This window comes from Gymnodraco acuticeps, unplaced genomic scaffold (assembly GCF_902827175.1).
Source record: "Gymnodraco acuticeps unplaced genomic scaffold, fGymAcu1.1, whole genome shotgun sequence".
NCBI classification, from domain to species: Eukaryota; Metazoa; Chordata; class Actinopteri; order Perciformes; family Bathydraconidae; genus Gymnodraco; species Gymnodraco acuticeps.
In genome coordinates, this window is record NW_022991434.1 from 166,467 (window position 1) to 181,230 (window position 14,764).

Here is a 14,764-nt window from a genome sequence, read left to right on the forward strand (position 1 = left end):
CTGGTTGCATCCGTCTCTGGATCATGGAAGAATGCATCCGCTGCATGAGGACTTTGGATCGGATACAATTGTTGTCTGGATGACCCCCAATCATGGTTCTTACCAAACTTAACGTTTTGAACTGGTCTCCGGAAGAAAGTAAGGGGAGTTGCCAGGGGACTCGACCCGCCTTAGGAGGCACTATTCCCGGATACATTTTATCCATTTTCACCCCTTTCTCTGGTTCTCTGGTTGCATCCGTCTCTGGATCATGGAAGAATGCATCCGCTGCATGAGGACTTTGGATCGGATACAATTGTTGCCTGGATGACCCCCAATCATGGTTCTTACTAAACTTAACGTTTTGAACTGGTCTCCGGAAGAAAATAAGGGGAGTTGCCAGGGGACTCGACCCGCCTTAGGAGGCACTATTCCCGGATACATTTTATCCATTGTCACCCCTTTCTCTGGTTGCATCCGTCTCTGGATCATGGAAGAATGCATCCGCTGCATGAGGACTTTGGATCGGATACAATTGTTGCCTGGATGACCCCCAATCATGGTTCTTACAAAACTTAACGTTTTGAACTGGTCTCCGGAAGAAAGTAAGGGGAGTTGCCAGGGGACTCGACCCGCCTTAGGAGGCACTATTTCACCCAGTTTTGGCTCCCGCCTTGCCTGGATGATAGGACCGATAGATGACAGGGATCTCTGCCCGCCTAACGAGTGCCTAAATGGGACACCTTTCGCACGATGATGCAAATGGGTTATTTATTGAAAATAAACCGGAGAGATTTGACATGGGGTCTTTCTAGTTCGCTGAGTGCAACTTTCTTATTTTCACCTATCCTTCTTTGTCCCCCCCGGTTCTATACATTATACTGGTGACACTTCCCGGTACCGAAATGCTCAGGCATACAAAAATGATGGCGATCGGTTGTCCTATCTGTAATAGTCCCTACCGTGCCCTGAGCAAGCACCTGCTGAGGAACCATGGTGTGCGTAATTTAGTTGAAAGAAGAATTCTGCTGTTGTTGGCGAAAGGACGGATAAACATTAGGCTCCATCCCTGCATTATTGCAGGATGCGAGTACATCGGGACAAGGCTGGACCGCCACTTGTACAGAGCCCATGTTGAGCTGTCCCGGCAGGAATTACATGTGGTTTTAACTAAACTAAAAATGAAAGTGGCCACGAAGAAGCTTTATGAACTCAGTTTGACAAACCCCACAGTAGCAATGATTACCTCTTGGGATGTGGACACTGTGGGTGATGATGTCCTGTCACAACCTCCACCCTTGTCCCCAGTGATTAAATGTGACAACCCGGACTGTAAGGAATGGAGGATGGATGCAAACAGAATGAAGGCTCAGAGGGACATATATGCTGCTGAGGTGAAATCCCTGCGCTGCATGCTGCAGCAGAGGATTAAACGTAACCGACAGAGGATGAACCAGAGGGCCGAGGATCAAGAGCGGGTGTTTCTAAGGAAACAATCCCGAATAGAGTCAACACCAAAGAGGCTGTCCAAGTCCAAAGGTCCCTCCTGCAGGAAGTCCCCCATTGCCTCTCACACACCTGTATCCAGCTCCTCAGAACCTGCATCCATAGATACCGAGGCCTCGTCATCCTCCCTTCCCATACATTCCCCCTGGTTCAGCGACAGGGGCCGGGGGAATCGAATGCGGGACATTACATTCCCACGCATCATGGAGAAGTATCTGCAAGGCTACCGGGACCATTATGAGGGCATCGATCCAACAGTGAGGCTCCAAGAAAACGCAGTCTCCAAAATAAGCAGAGTCAAATCATTCCTAAGCTTCATGGCACACGGTTTCAATTGCCTGTCTGACTGGCTCTTTTTGAGGGATCTGAAGAGGATACGTGGGTGGTCCCGGAGCCTGATAAAGTCAAGCCTACAGGTCACGACATCTGACTTCTATATCAAAAATATATCACACTTTCTCAAGTACATGAATGAAACACCATGCAAGGGGAGCAGGCTCAACCAGAATGACATTATTTTAATCACACGGGAAGTTGCTGCCATCCTGAAGTCCATGAGAAAGAAGGTGTTTATCCACCAGATGCAGTTGAAGCGGGACAAGATGGAAGGTCTGCCAAGCCATAAAGACATCATGGCATGTTTGACTGCGGCCAAAACTCGCATCCCTCAGCTCCTGGACGTGATGACCAGCAATCCGACTCACGCAACCCGGAGCCTGCTCAATTGGAGCTGCATTTATGGGCACCGTCCGGGGGTCTACTCCAACATGACCAACACGGAGGTCCTAAAGGCGGAGATAACTGGCACTGCCTTTGGCCACCTCATCCACGTGAGTGAGCTATTAAAACATGTGTTTATTCTGGCAGTGATACACATGTTGTGGATGATTGATACTTGTATTGACGCTCTCTAACTCTGTCATAACAGGTAAGCAACCACAAGACGGCCAACGCGTTCGGGGAAGCGCAGATGTACCTCACCATAGAAGAATTTGGATGGATGAAGAGGTGGCTGGAAATCAAGGGGACGCTGACCGGCACCAACAACCGCTACTTCCTCTGCATAGCGGGGAAGAACCCATCGAGGAACCTTGCCACCTTCCTGAGGTTGGCATGGGCTGATGTTGGACTAAAAGGTCCCATTAACTTCACCGACCTCCGCACAGTCCACGCCGATAATGCGAAGAGGTTTCAGGACATAAGCAACCGCCAAAGAGTGAGTGATTTCATGTGTCACAACACTGCAACTGCAGACAAATTTTATGCCAAGAATCCTTCTTTGAAGGAGGCTGCGGACATACGGCTGCTCTTCACAGAGTCACTGCAAGCAGCGGCCGCAGCAGCATCAGGGGTGAGTGAAGACAATTTGGGGGACATTGACATCCACAGTGACCGTGACAGCTCTGGAGAGGAGCATAGCCCCACTCCCTACCAAGACTCCCCTGATACCGAGACGTCAGATGAAGAATTCTACAAAGACTTCAACGCTTGGAGAGCGGCGAAGAGGGAACAGTCAATGGCCGAACACAGTCCCTCAGACACGGGTGAAGAGAGGGTGCCAGCCTCTGCACCAACTTCACCCGATACGGACAATGTTGCCAGTGACCAACTTGTAAATATGCAATGTTTTGTTGTACTCAGTCCGCTTGTGCTGGATGAGTTAATAATGTTATAATGTTATAAAGTGTCAATGTATATATTTCTGTAAATAAAGTTTGTTAAAATTACTTAATTTGTCCTCTTTTTTATAACCCAATATGGGTGTTTCCCCTTTAAGATCCCCAGGGGCACGAGGTTCTGGTGGTGTGCATGAAGGGGTTTAGTCCGCGTGAGGAGTGCTCAAATTTGGGAGGATGTGTAAGGCAGAGGAGGGTAAAACAAGTTAAAGTGTGAACCTCCAGCAGGGCAGGTGGTGCTGCTGTGAATAAAGCCGACTATGGAGTCCGATGTGCGGATGGTAAAGCACCGCAAAATACACCCCCTTATAGGTAACCAGTGTTGTGAGTTTTCATAGTATGTTTAATACTTAAAAACGAAAGTTAGTTATAATCAAATATAATCAATTATATTCTTGTATAACCCACAATGAAAATGCTTCATATTTTAGGTTTTCTATAGTTACAGTATAAACAAAACCAAGTGGGTTGTTTAGGTTGAGTTTTCTTCCTCTCCTCTGGCAGCAGTCCAGAGAGAGGGGGGGGGGGGGGGGGGGGGGGGGGGCTTCACACTAAGGGGAGAAACATTAAGAGGCCAAAGAGAGTTCATGTCCTTTTTACCTCACATGAAAGGGTGTCTTATCCCATAACAGCTGTGGAACATGTTGGGACATGTTCAGCCTTGTACATTATGCGCATGCGCGGTTTTCAACTGAATTGGGTGTAAGAGGAGGAGTTTGTTTTTTTGGGTTTAGGATCCAGTTTTTTTAGCATAAAGAGACTGGTTTTTTGAGAGAGCGCGAGAGAGGGGGGGTGACCCCTGGTAGACTCTCTCCGGGTAGGCTGTGTGCTTCAGAGCTGGGTTAATAGCTCTCGGTAAGGTCTTTCTAGACGGGGTAAATATCTCTCGAATTTATTGGTGGTTGGCTGAGTGGAATGATTTGATGAGAGAAAGTGTGTGAACCTTTATAAATACCGCGACCTGTGGGGAAAATCTGGTCCCCCGAATTTTGCGGACAGGAATGGGTTTTTGAGTGTTAATCCGCCGTCTGTGTCGGAAAAAGTGTATGAAACTGATGTGAATAAATGGGTGAATGAAAAGTTGAATGCGCTTTTTATTGTCACCGGTCTTTTTACGAGGAAATACCTCTAAATTCTATCGGGAGAATTTTAAAATGTCACAACTGAAATGGGCAGTTGAAATTAAAACATTTTGGTAATAAATGTAAGACTGTGAATTAAAGTTTCATTTGAACATGATCACAGCACGGTTTTTTGTTAGGATGATTATAATGTTGTGAGAGAGAAGGTAAAAACCCTGTATTAGTTTGGACCTATTTTTCTTCAAATAAACTGAATCCCACCTGTTGGATTGGGATACTTTAAAAGACACCTGTGCTCTCCTCTCCTGCTTAAAAGGTAAGATTGCACCCTGCCACACACACTTAGGTAGGAGCACACTCCATTTACTGATATCAAAATCCTTCGGGATCGCTTAAACAGATTAAAAGAGAGTTGTCTGAATTGAAACAGCAGTTAGTTGAACCTGGTTCTTCGGGGGGGTTAGGAAGAGGTGAGATCTTGCTGACGTTGGTGGATCTGAGCCACGCAGCAAACTTACATAGACTCAATAATCTTCGGAAAGGTCAATTAGGAGGTCAGAATAATTTGCCGGAATAAATTATCAGGACCTCTCATACTCTAAACATGGCGCCCAACGTGGGGCTCTGTGAAAAGTAATATTTTTACAGAGTCAAAATACAAGAACCAAAACGACCTAGTGAAAAAAGTCGAGGAATACAAATCAGCGAAATACAGGCTGAAAGTCTTGTTAAAATACCTACCCCAAATCCTAGAATATATATAATTAAACCTGAAAGTGTAGTAATTTAAGTTAATACTATTGCACCGGACTGAGGGTTATATTATATCGGATATAGCTGTCTGATTAAAGAAGCTAAAGAAGGTTCATTTTCCCCTAGTCAAATTGAGAAGCCTGTGGTCCCTTTAACACAGGTTTAGGTGGCTAAAGTGAAGTCAGCCGTAGGAGCACTGCTCAGTACTTGTCCAATTACTTTGAAACTTATAGGTAGGACTTGACCAAGAGCTGCGGTTTGAACTTTTGCGTTAAAACATAACGTGGGGAAGAGTTAATAGGAGATTTAATAAAGATAAACATAGGTCTAAAGGTACCTATGCTGTTTAAAAAATTCGAAGCTCGGTAAATAAAACTCTTAGCTGAGGTACCCGCATGTACTAACTGAATCCAGAAAGAGAACTTAGAACCAAGTGACGGTATAGTCGGACTGTACACCCGTCGAGAGTAAAGCCTAGGAACTTGCATGTGTATAAAAGAGTGAACTTGAACCCTTTAATACATTTTTGTGTTGTTTTTTAAACAAACAAACAAAAATAAATGGCGGACGAGGTTAGAACGCAGTTTTTAATGACTCGGAGCCAACCACACAGGGGGGATACACAGAAGCAAAATCCGGAGCTTCTGCCCGCCCTGGTCAGCTTAGCCCAGACCCACGGGCGTACCGCGACCAAAATACTTTCCTGTCAGACTACCGTTTGACAGAGAGCAACAAGCAGGTGGTATAATGTTTGAGACCCTATCTCCACCATACAGGGATAAAAGCTCAAAAAATGCCATTTAGGAGTATCCCATCTACTACTCCTAGAAAGAAAAAAAAACCCCACATTGTTAGACATGATATTCAGGAAAAAGGAATGTTGGAAAATAATAATGTCAAATATTGAAAATCTTAAACTGGATCAACAAACCATGTTAATAAACCCTGCTAATAGGAAGCTAAAACATGCAGGAGAAATAGCAGTAGCTCTGGCAAAGAGAATAGGTCCTAGCATGCAATAACAGTGTGATAATATGATAAGGACTATTAAACTGTCAGAAGGCAATGTGGTGATCAGATGACCCACAAATACCGGTTGTTTTGAATGTACTTTTAAGAAAAAACCTATGTGGGAACTATCAGCAGATATCAAGCCCCAAAAATATCTTCAAAACTAATATGAGAAAGTTTTTGCGAAGCTAAAGCTCAAATACTTTACCAAAATCAACTAAACTATTTACTTTTGACCCCTGTTTGGGAATGGGATTTTCCGTTACACAACGGAAAACTCAATTCAAGCCTTAAAGAACGCTTTAAAGACAAGTCAGGGAGAGTTAAATGTGGTGCTATTTTTCTCATGAAGGAGAATGCACTTTTGGAAAAAAGGTTTCCTCTTTTCTCTGCTCCCGAGGTGCTGCAGAAACACGCAGCACACAGGGTCAAAGACAGGCGTGACCTCTGGAGGGGAAGAAAATTTGAGCAGACCACGAAAGACCATTAAAAGTTTTATGGCCTCAGCACAGAGGAAGATCTGGAGATTTTAAGGAACTCTACCAGGCTACCCACCCCCACCCCAGCACAAGGGAAATAGTCTTCCTCTCACCAATGAATAAATCAACTCTTAACCAAGTCGGATCTAAAATAGACATAGCTCCAGTTGTTAAGAAAAGAGGGAGATTCAAAAAATTATCTTAACACCAGAACAATAATATCAAATATCAAAAACCAAAATAGTATGTTGAGACCAATTCTCAGAAACTAACAATGTGGAGATAAGGAACCAGGGTGATAGAAAATCTGTGTTATTCATGTCCATGACTTGATCAGGAACAGAGGGAAAATTATCACCTGAAGAGAAGCATCTTGCACTTGCATTAAAAATGTATCCAGCCCTGAGGGAAATGTCTCAAAGTACCAAGATGTGCATATACACTCTTTATTTTTCAATATCTGAAGCTACTAAACAAACTGTTCAGGGAGCAAAAACAATGATGAGTAGATGGAGAAAATAGAAGATGATGATGTCTGATCCAGATGTGGGGTGCAGAGGACCTCAGGAAGTAAGCCATAAAGGGAAACATTGAAACCCTTACAGAAAACCGCTACTCCACAGATAACACTGTTTACAGAGGGGAGTTTGCGAAAAGGTGACCAAGCAGCCACTTGGGCCTTTATAATGAAAACTAATTCAGGTGAAGTACTTTGCAAGCAAAAGGGTGCAATACCAGGTACAGCCTGCTGAGGAAAAGGCCATTTGTTGAGGGACTTCCTTTTGCTAAAAAAGGAAAAATAGCACACATCCGTATTATTACTGATAGTGATTATTATTAAAAAGCGGGTAAAGAAGAGCTTAATAATTGGGAACAAAGGCAGTTCAAAAAATGTGAAAGGTGAAACGCTGACACCTGCCCATCTATTGAGGGTCTTATTGCAGAGTTAAAGGCAGGCATGTAGAATGGAATCATGTCCGTAGCCATATAGATAAGATATAATTTAACTATCAGGGTAATAGAGAAGTTTGACCTTGCTTAAAGCACGGGACGAGTTAACCACCGGACTGCCATATTCCCTAGAATATGGAAAAAGGGTGGAAGCATTCACGTACCACCTGAAGAAGCTCCTTAGGTTGTGCGTGAATTACACAGCAGTTTAGGCCATGTGGGCCTATTTCAGATGAGGAAATATTGTCTCCACAATAAAATCCTCTTACCAAAACTGCGATTGCACCTACAACACACATGGTCAACATGTCTTCAATGTGTAGAGGTGGATGGGTTTAAGAAAGTTCATCCTGAGCATCTTAAAATAATAGAGGAAGAACCACTAACCATTTTTAGTGCTGACATAAGCAGGTCCTTTTCTGACCCGCACTCCCAGTGGGAATAAGTATTTCCTTGTGACCTTTGATAAATGGAGGGAGTCATAAACATGTTTATCCTCTGACCAGAGTAACTGGAACACAGTGTCTGCTAAAATGGCGGAACATATAAGTATTTTTCCTAAAAACTGAGAAAATAGGAATGGATAATGTCACTCACTTTAAAAATGAGAAAGTTTTTGTCACCCTTGCAGGATAAAGGAATCACACCTATCTGGTCTTTACCATAGAAGTATCAGGCATTAGAGCAGCCAAAGAGTGGAGTATAAAAAACTGTAAAACAAATTGGGACATTCCAATCAATTTGACAAGGCTGAATATATTCCTATAAGTATGGAAAAGCTACCTAGGGCAAAGGTCAGGTCATATCTAACTATCACACCTTTTCCGTTTAATTCAGAAATCGTGTATGGGTGACCCGAAAGGGGCAAAGTCCAGAGAAGGGTTAGCTTAAAACTAAATCAGAAAGTTTGGATACAGTGAAGTCAATTTTCTGGGAAAGTGGTTTCACTCCAGAAGAGAGAACCGGTTCACCCGAGCCAACTGAGTTTAGAATCCAGATAGGAATATGACTGCGGCCTACCCATCCACTATTGATGCTATCAGTCTCACATCACATGACATGTTTTGCACACACACGTGGCAGTTAATGTGTTTTCTTCCACAGGAGAGGATGGCTTTTTGTGGGATCTTCCCGCAATAAGTTAGAATTTGTCTTGGTGAATTCTGTACCAAGGGATATTTTATAGAGCAAAAGAGGGAATTTAAATCTGAGTAACAAGCAATAGCTCCAATGCAAAGGATTTAGCAGTAGAACTGTTAGAATCTATAGTGAATTATGCAGAAAGATGGCAAGACGAAACTCTGTCTATTTAGCATATGGATCATTAGAGCTTGAATGGAGAATACCTCAGTATCAAAGAGGAAATGGAAAATAACCTTTATATTATTTTTCTCATTGTTTTTTAACTTTACACTATTAGTTTTCTTTTCAGTTATTTTTAATTGATATACGCTTACACCCTAAAAAGAGTATTCATTTAAATTTGATTTTTTGAGCACATCTCTCCTTCTTTTTTGCTGGTTCTCACACAGCATGAAGGTGTAGGGCTGTCAGGTCGTTAAACTGATAAGAGTAAATTATGGCCCAGTGCTTTCTGCCATTAGAGGCCAACTGAGTAAGAGGAGAAACAATCACCTTGCTGTGTATAGAAATTACAGAGCAATATGGAATACACGACCCTCTTGAGAAAACCCTTGGGGAAGTTTTTATTTGAACTGAAACAACTTTTTATGGATCAGAGAAATGATTTAAACTTGATTTTAGCTATATTTTTGAGATTAATACCTCAGCAATCTACCAAGAGGATTTGAACCTGCCTAGCGGGGAAACTTCAGTCACAGTGCCTCAAGTGAAGCCAAGTAGGCTACTGGACCCAGGAAACCTGTGCAGAAGGACCGGAAGGGGCAAGCGGTGAAAAGGAGGAGACTCGTAAGAGAAAAAAGTGATCTGATTCAGAGGTCTCCCCGGGTGCCCAAGCCAAAAAGATGTCCTTGCTGTCAATAGACATTCCAGAGGAACATGGAGTACCAGACCCCTTGGAAGGATTCCTGGGGGAAATTGTTTCAATTGAAACAATTATTAATGGATCAGCGGCTGAGTCACCTATGACCCCGCCAGAGAAGGAGGATGATTCTTCCAGCTCTGTGGGACAGGCTGCATCTCTACCCGCTGAGCCACTCAGATCGCAGTGGATTTCCCAGGAAAGGATGACGACTACCTGATAACTGCATGGTCAGATATCAGACGCCAGGTAGCAGCAACCCTACCTACCCCCTGCCACTGGTCCACTTCACCATCTCCAACCCGGCGACTTCGTGCTGGTTAAGGACTTCCGGAGAAAGAGCTGGAAATCCAACCATTGGCAAGGTCCTTACCAGGTGCTCCTCATCACCCAGACAGCGGTCAAGGTCACCGAGAGAGCCACGTGGGTCCACGCCAGCCACTGCAAGGTCGTAGTCACAGGCCAGGAGAGACGGTAGAAACAGACGACAACAAGTGATGTGTCCTAGTCACCAACGAAAGACGACAACAAGTACCACCAGCACCACACTGGCACCACATACACCTAATCTCACACTGCACACACAGGATGTCATGAGCCAGTGCCAGCTAAGCTGTTTCATATGCCTCTGGTTCCTCGTTTGTGCTATCATTGTGTGGGGACTCATTGACCTTGTCACAAAGTCATGAGCGATTATTGACGAGGTCTAAAAAATCCATAACAACTGTCGACCGAGTTATCTGGTTTTTCGTTTGGAGATGTCGTCCAGCGAAAAACTGCAACCCCTCCATGGTCAGGGTCAAGGATATACATCAGATAGCAACATGGATTTAGGAGTCTACAACAGATGGGCCCCTCGCCCAAGGACATTCCTGTACGGTACTATGTTTTCGGTGTTTTTTCACACCAGGTTCATCAAAGGGTCGTCCTGATTACACATACTGAAGAACTTTTCATGATATTGATGCGTGGAGTTTTACGGATGTAATATGTATGTGTTTTTACGATTTTATCTCTTGATATTTGAAAACTTTGCGTTTGAAAAGAGGGTGTTGAGATCTTCATATGAAGTGAATACTTAAAACGAAAGTTAATTGAGATCATGGTATGAAGTGAATACTTAAAAACGAAAGTTAATTATAAATCATACATGATCAATCATATTCTTGTATAAACCCATAATGAGAATGCTTCTTGACGGTTTTTGAATATGTATCTATGCTTACAATTTTTTCTGTTGCTATTTGAGAACTTTGCGTTTTGAAAAGAGGGTGTTGTGAGTTTTCATAGTATGTTTAATACTTAAAAACGAAAGTTAGTTATAATCAAATATAATCAATTATATTCTTGTATAACCCACAATGAAAATGCTTCATATTTTAGGTTTTCTATAGTTACAGTATAAACAAAACCAAGTGGGTTGTTTAGGTTGAGTTTTCTTCCTCTCCTCTGGCAGCAGTCCAGAGAGAGGGGGGGGGGGGGCTTCACACTAAGGAGAGAAACATTAAGAGGCCAAAGAGAGTTCATGTCCTTTTTACCTCATATGAAAGGGTGTCTTATCCCATAACAGCTGTGGAACATGTTGGGACATGTTCAGCCTTGTACATTATGCGCATGCGCGGTTTTCAACTGAATTGGGTGTAAGAGGAGGAGTTTGTTTTTTTGGGTTTAGGATCCAGTTTTTTTAGCATAAAGAGACTGGTTTTTTGAGAGAGCGCGAGAGAGGGGGGGTGACCCCTGGTAGACTCTCTCCGGGTAGGCTGTGTGCTTCAGAGCTGGGTTAATAGCTCTCGGTAAGGTCTTTCTAGACGGGGTAAATATCTCTCGAATTTATTGGTGGTTGGCTGAGTGGAATGATTTGATGAGAGAAAGTGTGTGAACCTTTATAAATACCGCGACCTGTGGGGAAAACATCTGGTCCCCCGAATTTTGCGGACAGGAATGGGTTTTTGAGTGTTAATCCGCCGTCTGTGTCGGAAAAAGTGTATGAACCTTTATAAATACCGCGACCTGTGGGGAAAAAATCTGGTCCCCCGAATTTTGCGGACAGGAATGGGTTTTTGAGTGTTAATCCGCCGTCTGTGTCGGAAAAAGTGTATGAAACTGATGTGAATAAATGGGTGAATGAAAAGTTGAATGCGCTTTTTATTGTCACCGGTCTTTTTACGAGGAAATACCTCTAAATTCTATCGGGAGAATTTTAAAATGTCACAACTGAAATGGGCAGTTGAAATTAAAACATTTTGGTAATAAATGTAAGACTGTGAATTAAAGTTTCATTTGAACATGATCACAGCACGGTTTTTTGTTAGGATGATTATAATGTTGTGAGAGAGAAGGTAAAAACCCTGTATTAGTTTGGACCTATTTTTCTTCAAATAAACTGAATCCCACCTGTTGGATTGGGATCCTTTAAAAGACACCTGTGCTCTCCTCTCCTGCGTCAAAGGTAAGACTGCACCCTGCCACACACACTTAGGTAGGAGCACACTCCATTTACTGATATCAAAATCCTTCGGGATCGCTTAAACAGATTAAAAGAGAGTTGTCTGAATTGAAACAGCAGTTAGTTGAACCTGGTTCTTTGGGGGGGTTAGGAAGAGGTGAGATCTTGCTGACGTTGGTGGATCTGAGCCACGCAGCAAACTTACATAGACTCAATAATCTTCGGAAAGGTCAATTAGGAGGTCAGAATAATTTGCCGGAATAAATTATCAGGACCTCTCATACTCTAAACACCAGGGCCATGAGAACATCCGGTACAGGAGGGTGGGTGCTGCTGTGAATAAGGCCGACTATGGAGTCCGATGGGCGGACTGTAAAGCACCGCAAAATACACCCCCTTATAGGTAACCAGGGCCATGAGAACATCCTCCACAGGAGGGTGGGTGGTGCTGCTGTGAATAAGGCCGACTATGGAGTCCGATGGGCGGACTGTAAAGCACCGCAAAATACACCCCCTGATAGGTAACCAGGGCCATGAGAACATCCTCCACAGGAGGGTGGGTGGTGCTGCTGTGAATAAGGCAGACTATGGATGAGGGTTTCTTGAGGGTGTAATCATCTGGGTTTAGTCCGTGGGGGAGTGCTTAAGTTCGGGGGCCCGGGGTCCCACGGTGCGCGAGGTTATGGAAGTACTTATGTCAGGGAGATATGCTGGAGGTCTGTAGTCCGTGTTTTGGGGCTCTGTGAGCGGCCAAAGTGAGGTGGTTTTCCCGGTGTATTTCATGGAAGTGTGACATAGCCTGTGTCCTGTGAAATAGCCTGTTTGCCCATGTCAAATCTTATTATGAGGCACTATTTTGGGATACATTTTATCCATTTTAACCCCTTTCTCTGGTTCTTCCAAAAGTGAACTTTAACTTATTTAGCCTGTGGAGGAATGCAAGGGGAGTTACCAGGGGACTCTACCTGCATTATGATGCACTATTCCCGGGTACATTTTATCCATTTTAACCCCTTTCTCTGGTTCTTCCAAAAGTTAACTTTAACTTATTTAGCCTGTGGAGGAATGCAAGGGTAGTTATCATGGGACTCTACCTGCATTATGAATACAATTTTATCCATTTTATCCATTCTGTACATTTGGCTTACCGCGACTGGTAGTTAATGTTGCTACGGGGGACGCGTATATCCCTAAGGTATGTTTGTGCAACATATTGCTGCAAATGATTCACAAAGAAGAATGAAAAGAAGAATGAAGGGACTTTGTCAACTGAAATGTAGAGCTAATCTGACACACAGTACAACCCACCGGGATTGCAAGACATGTAATACAATGTTGTTTATATCGACATATCCAATACCTATCTGCAACAGTGTATGAACAGTATGCTCTCTCAAAAAATGGAGACTCATGGTTATCTTTTTTACAAGTTTGATCAAATATAACTGGATTTTCAAAACATACTGGCTTGTTTATTACTGAGGGAGACATACTGTATTGGCATGTGGAAACCAAGATATTACCAAAGTTGCATTCCAAAAACAGTGTTTCCCACATCCACTATCTGTATAAGCCCCGCTTGCAAAACACTCATACTCAGGGGTTAAATTGGGATTTGATATGTGGGGGGACTGAGCTCGGAGCCCCCCCCCCCCCCCCCCCCTCGCACCTGAATTGTCAACCGGGGGGTTGTGGCATTTAAAATTGTTTTAAATAAAGGGCGTGCAGGTGTTGTGCCGCAGGTTGAAGGCTTGCCGTAGATTGAAGCCCTGTTCGCCGGGACGCGCAAAGGTGACGTCATCGCCTGGATTGAGCGTTCGCCTAGTTTATTGCGCTTTTTTCTCTCTTTAGAATGATATATTTCCCATCAGATTAAACAGCAAACGGCTGAATAAATAATATGCATACAATTGCGAGGTGGCTCGTTTTAAGGACACAATCTTCGTATTGGATCAAACTTCCGGTTTTGAGTGAAGTCCCACTCTGTTATGTTCCTCCTTCCTACAGAACAGACAATGAAAGGATAAGATGTCATTTGTCAGTATAGTCCTATTTCTTAAAACCTTCTCTGTTGTTTAAGTGTCTGATACCTGCCTATTGATAACCACAAATAGTAAGCAATGATATAACAGTAATGATATAACCTATATGATAATGTCAGACACTGTGTTATTTTCAATCAAGCCTTAAAGATAATGTGTTCAAACTGGCTTCACTCGCTTTGATTGCTCCTTTGAATGTAATTTTCCTCTGTGGTTTCCTACTCGATGCATGTTTGTATTGTAATGCCACTCATATTTTATTTTAAAGTGACATTGAATATTTTGAAAGGTGCCTTAAAATAAAGTGTATTATTGATCTTATATCTGTGCCTATATCACACTATTAATGTTCCTTATTTTAGACTAGGTTAAACCTGGTGTCAATAGGGAAGATCTGCACTGTTCTCTACATAACTTGTTCAGCAGAGCAGGTATTTCTCCTGCCAGATATTGCACCCCCCCTACAACTTTGTCCAGGACAGTCACACCGTCACCAAAATCATACTGGTGTTTGCTGTTCCCCTCTAGTTTGTGCTCGCAAAAGCATTTTACTCTGGGCGCAGCTGGTACAAAATTATAGGGGGGCTTCCATATCCGGCAGCCAGCCACAACTTCTTCTCTGCCAGATATGGAAGCCCCTCTTTAGTTTTTCACCTGCTGTGCCCAGAGTGAAATGCTTTGGTGAGCATAAACTAGAGGGGAACAGGCAACACCAGAGTGATTTTGGTGAGTCTATAACTATCCTGGACAAAATGATAGGGGGGGGGGTTCAAATCTGGCAGGAGAAATACCTGCTCTGCTGAACATGTTATGTAGAGAACAGTGCAGATCTTCCCT

The 14,764-nt window shown here is 43.3% G+C and overlaps 1 protein-coding gene across 1 annotated transcript; it reads left to right on the forward strand.

The window, feature by feature from the left end:
- The first annotated feature begins 516 nt into the window (after nt 1-516).
- On the forward strand, nt 517-3,212 carry LOC117532564. Its single transcript, XM_034195897.1, has 2 exons — nt 517-2,315; nt 2,414-3,212. The coding sequence occupies exons 1-2, from the start codon at nt 885-887 to the stop codon at nt 3,158-3,160; spliced, it is 2,178 nt and encodes a 725-aa protein (XP_034051788.1). The 5' UTR covers nt 517-884; the 3' UTR covers nt 3,161-3,212.
- Nucleotides 3,213-14,764: the final 11,552 nt, after the last annotated feature.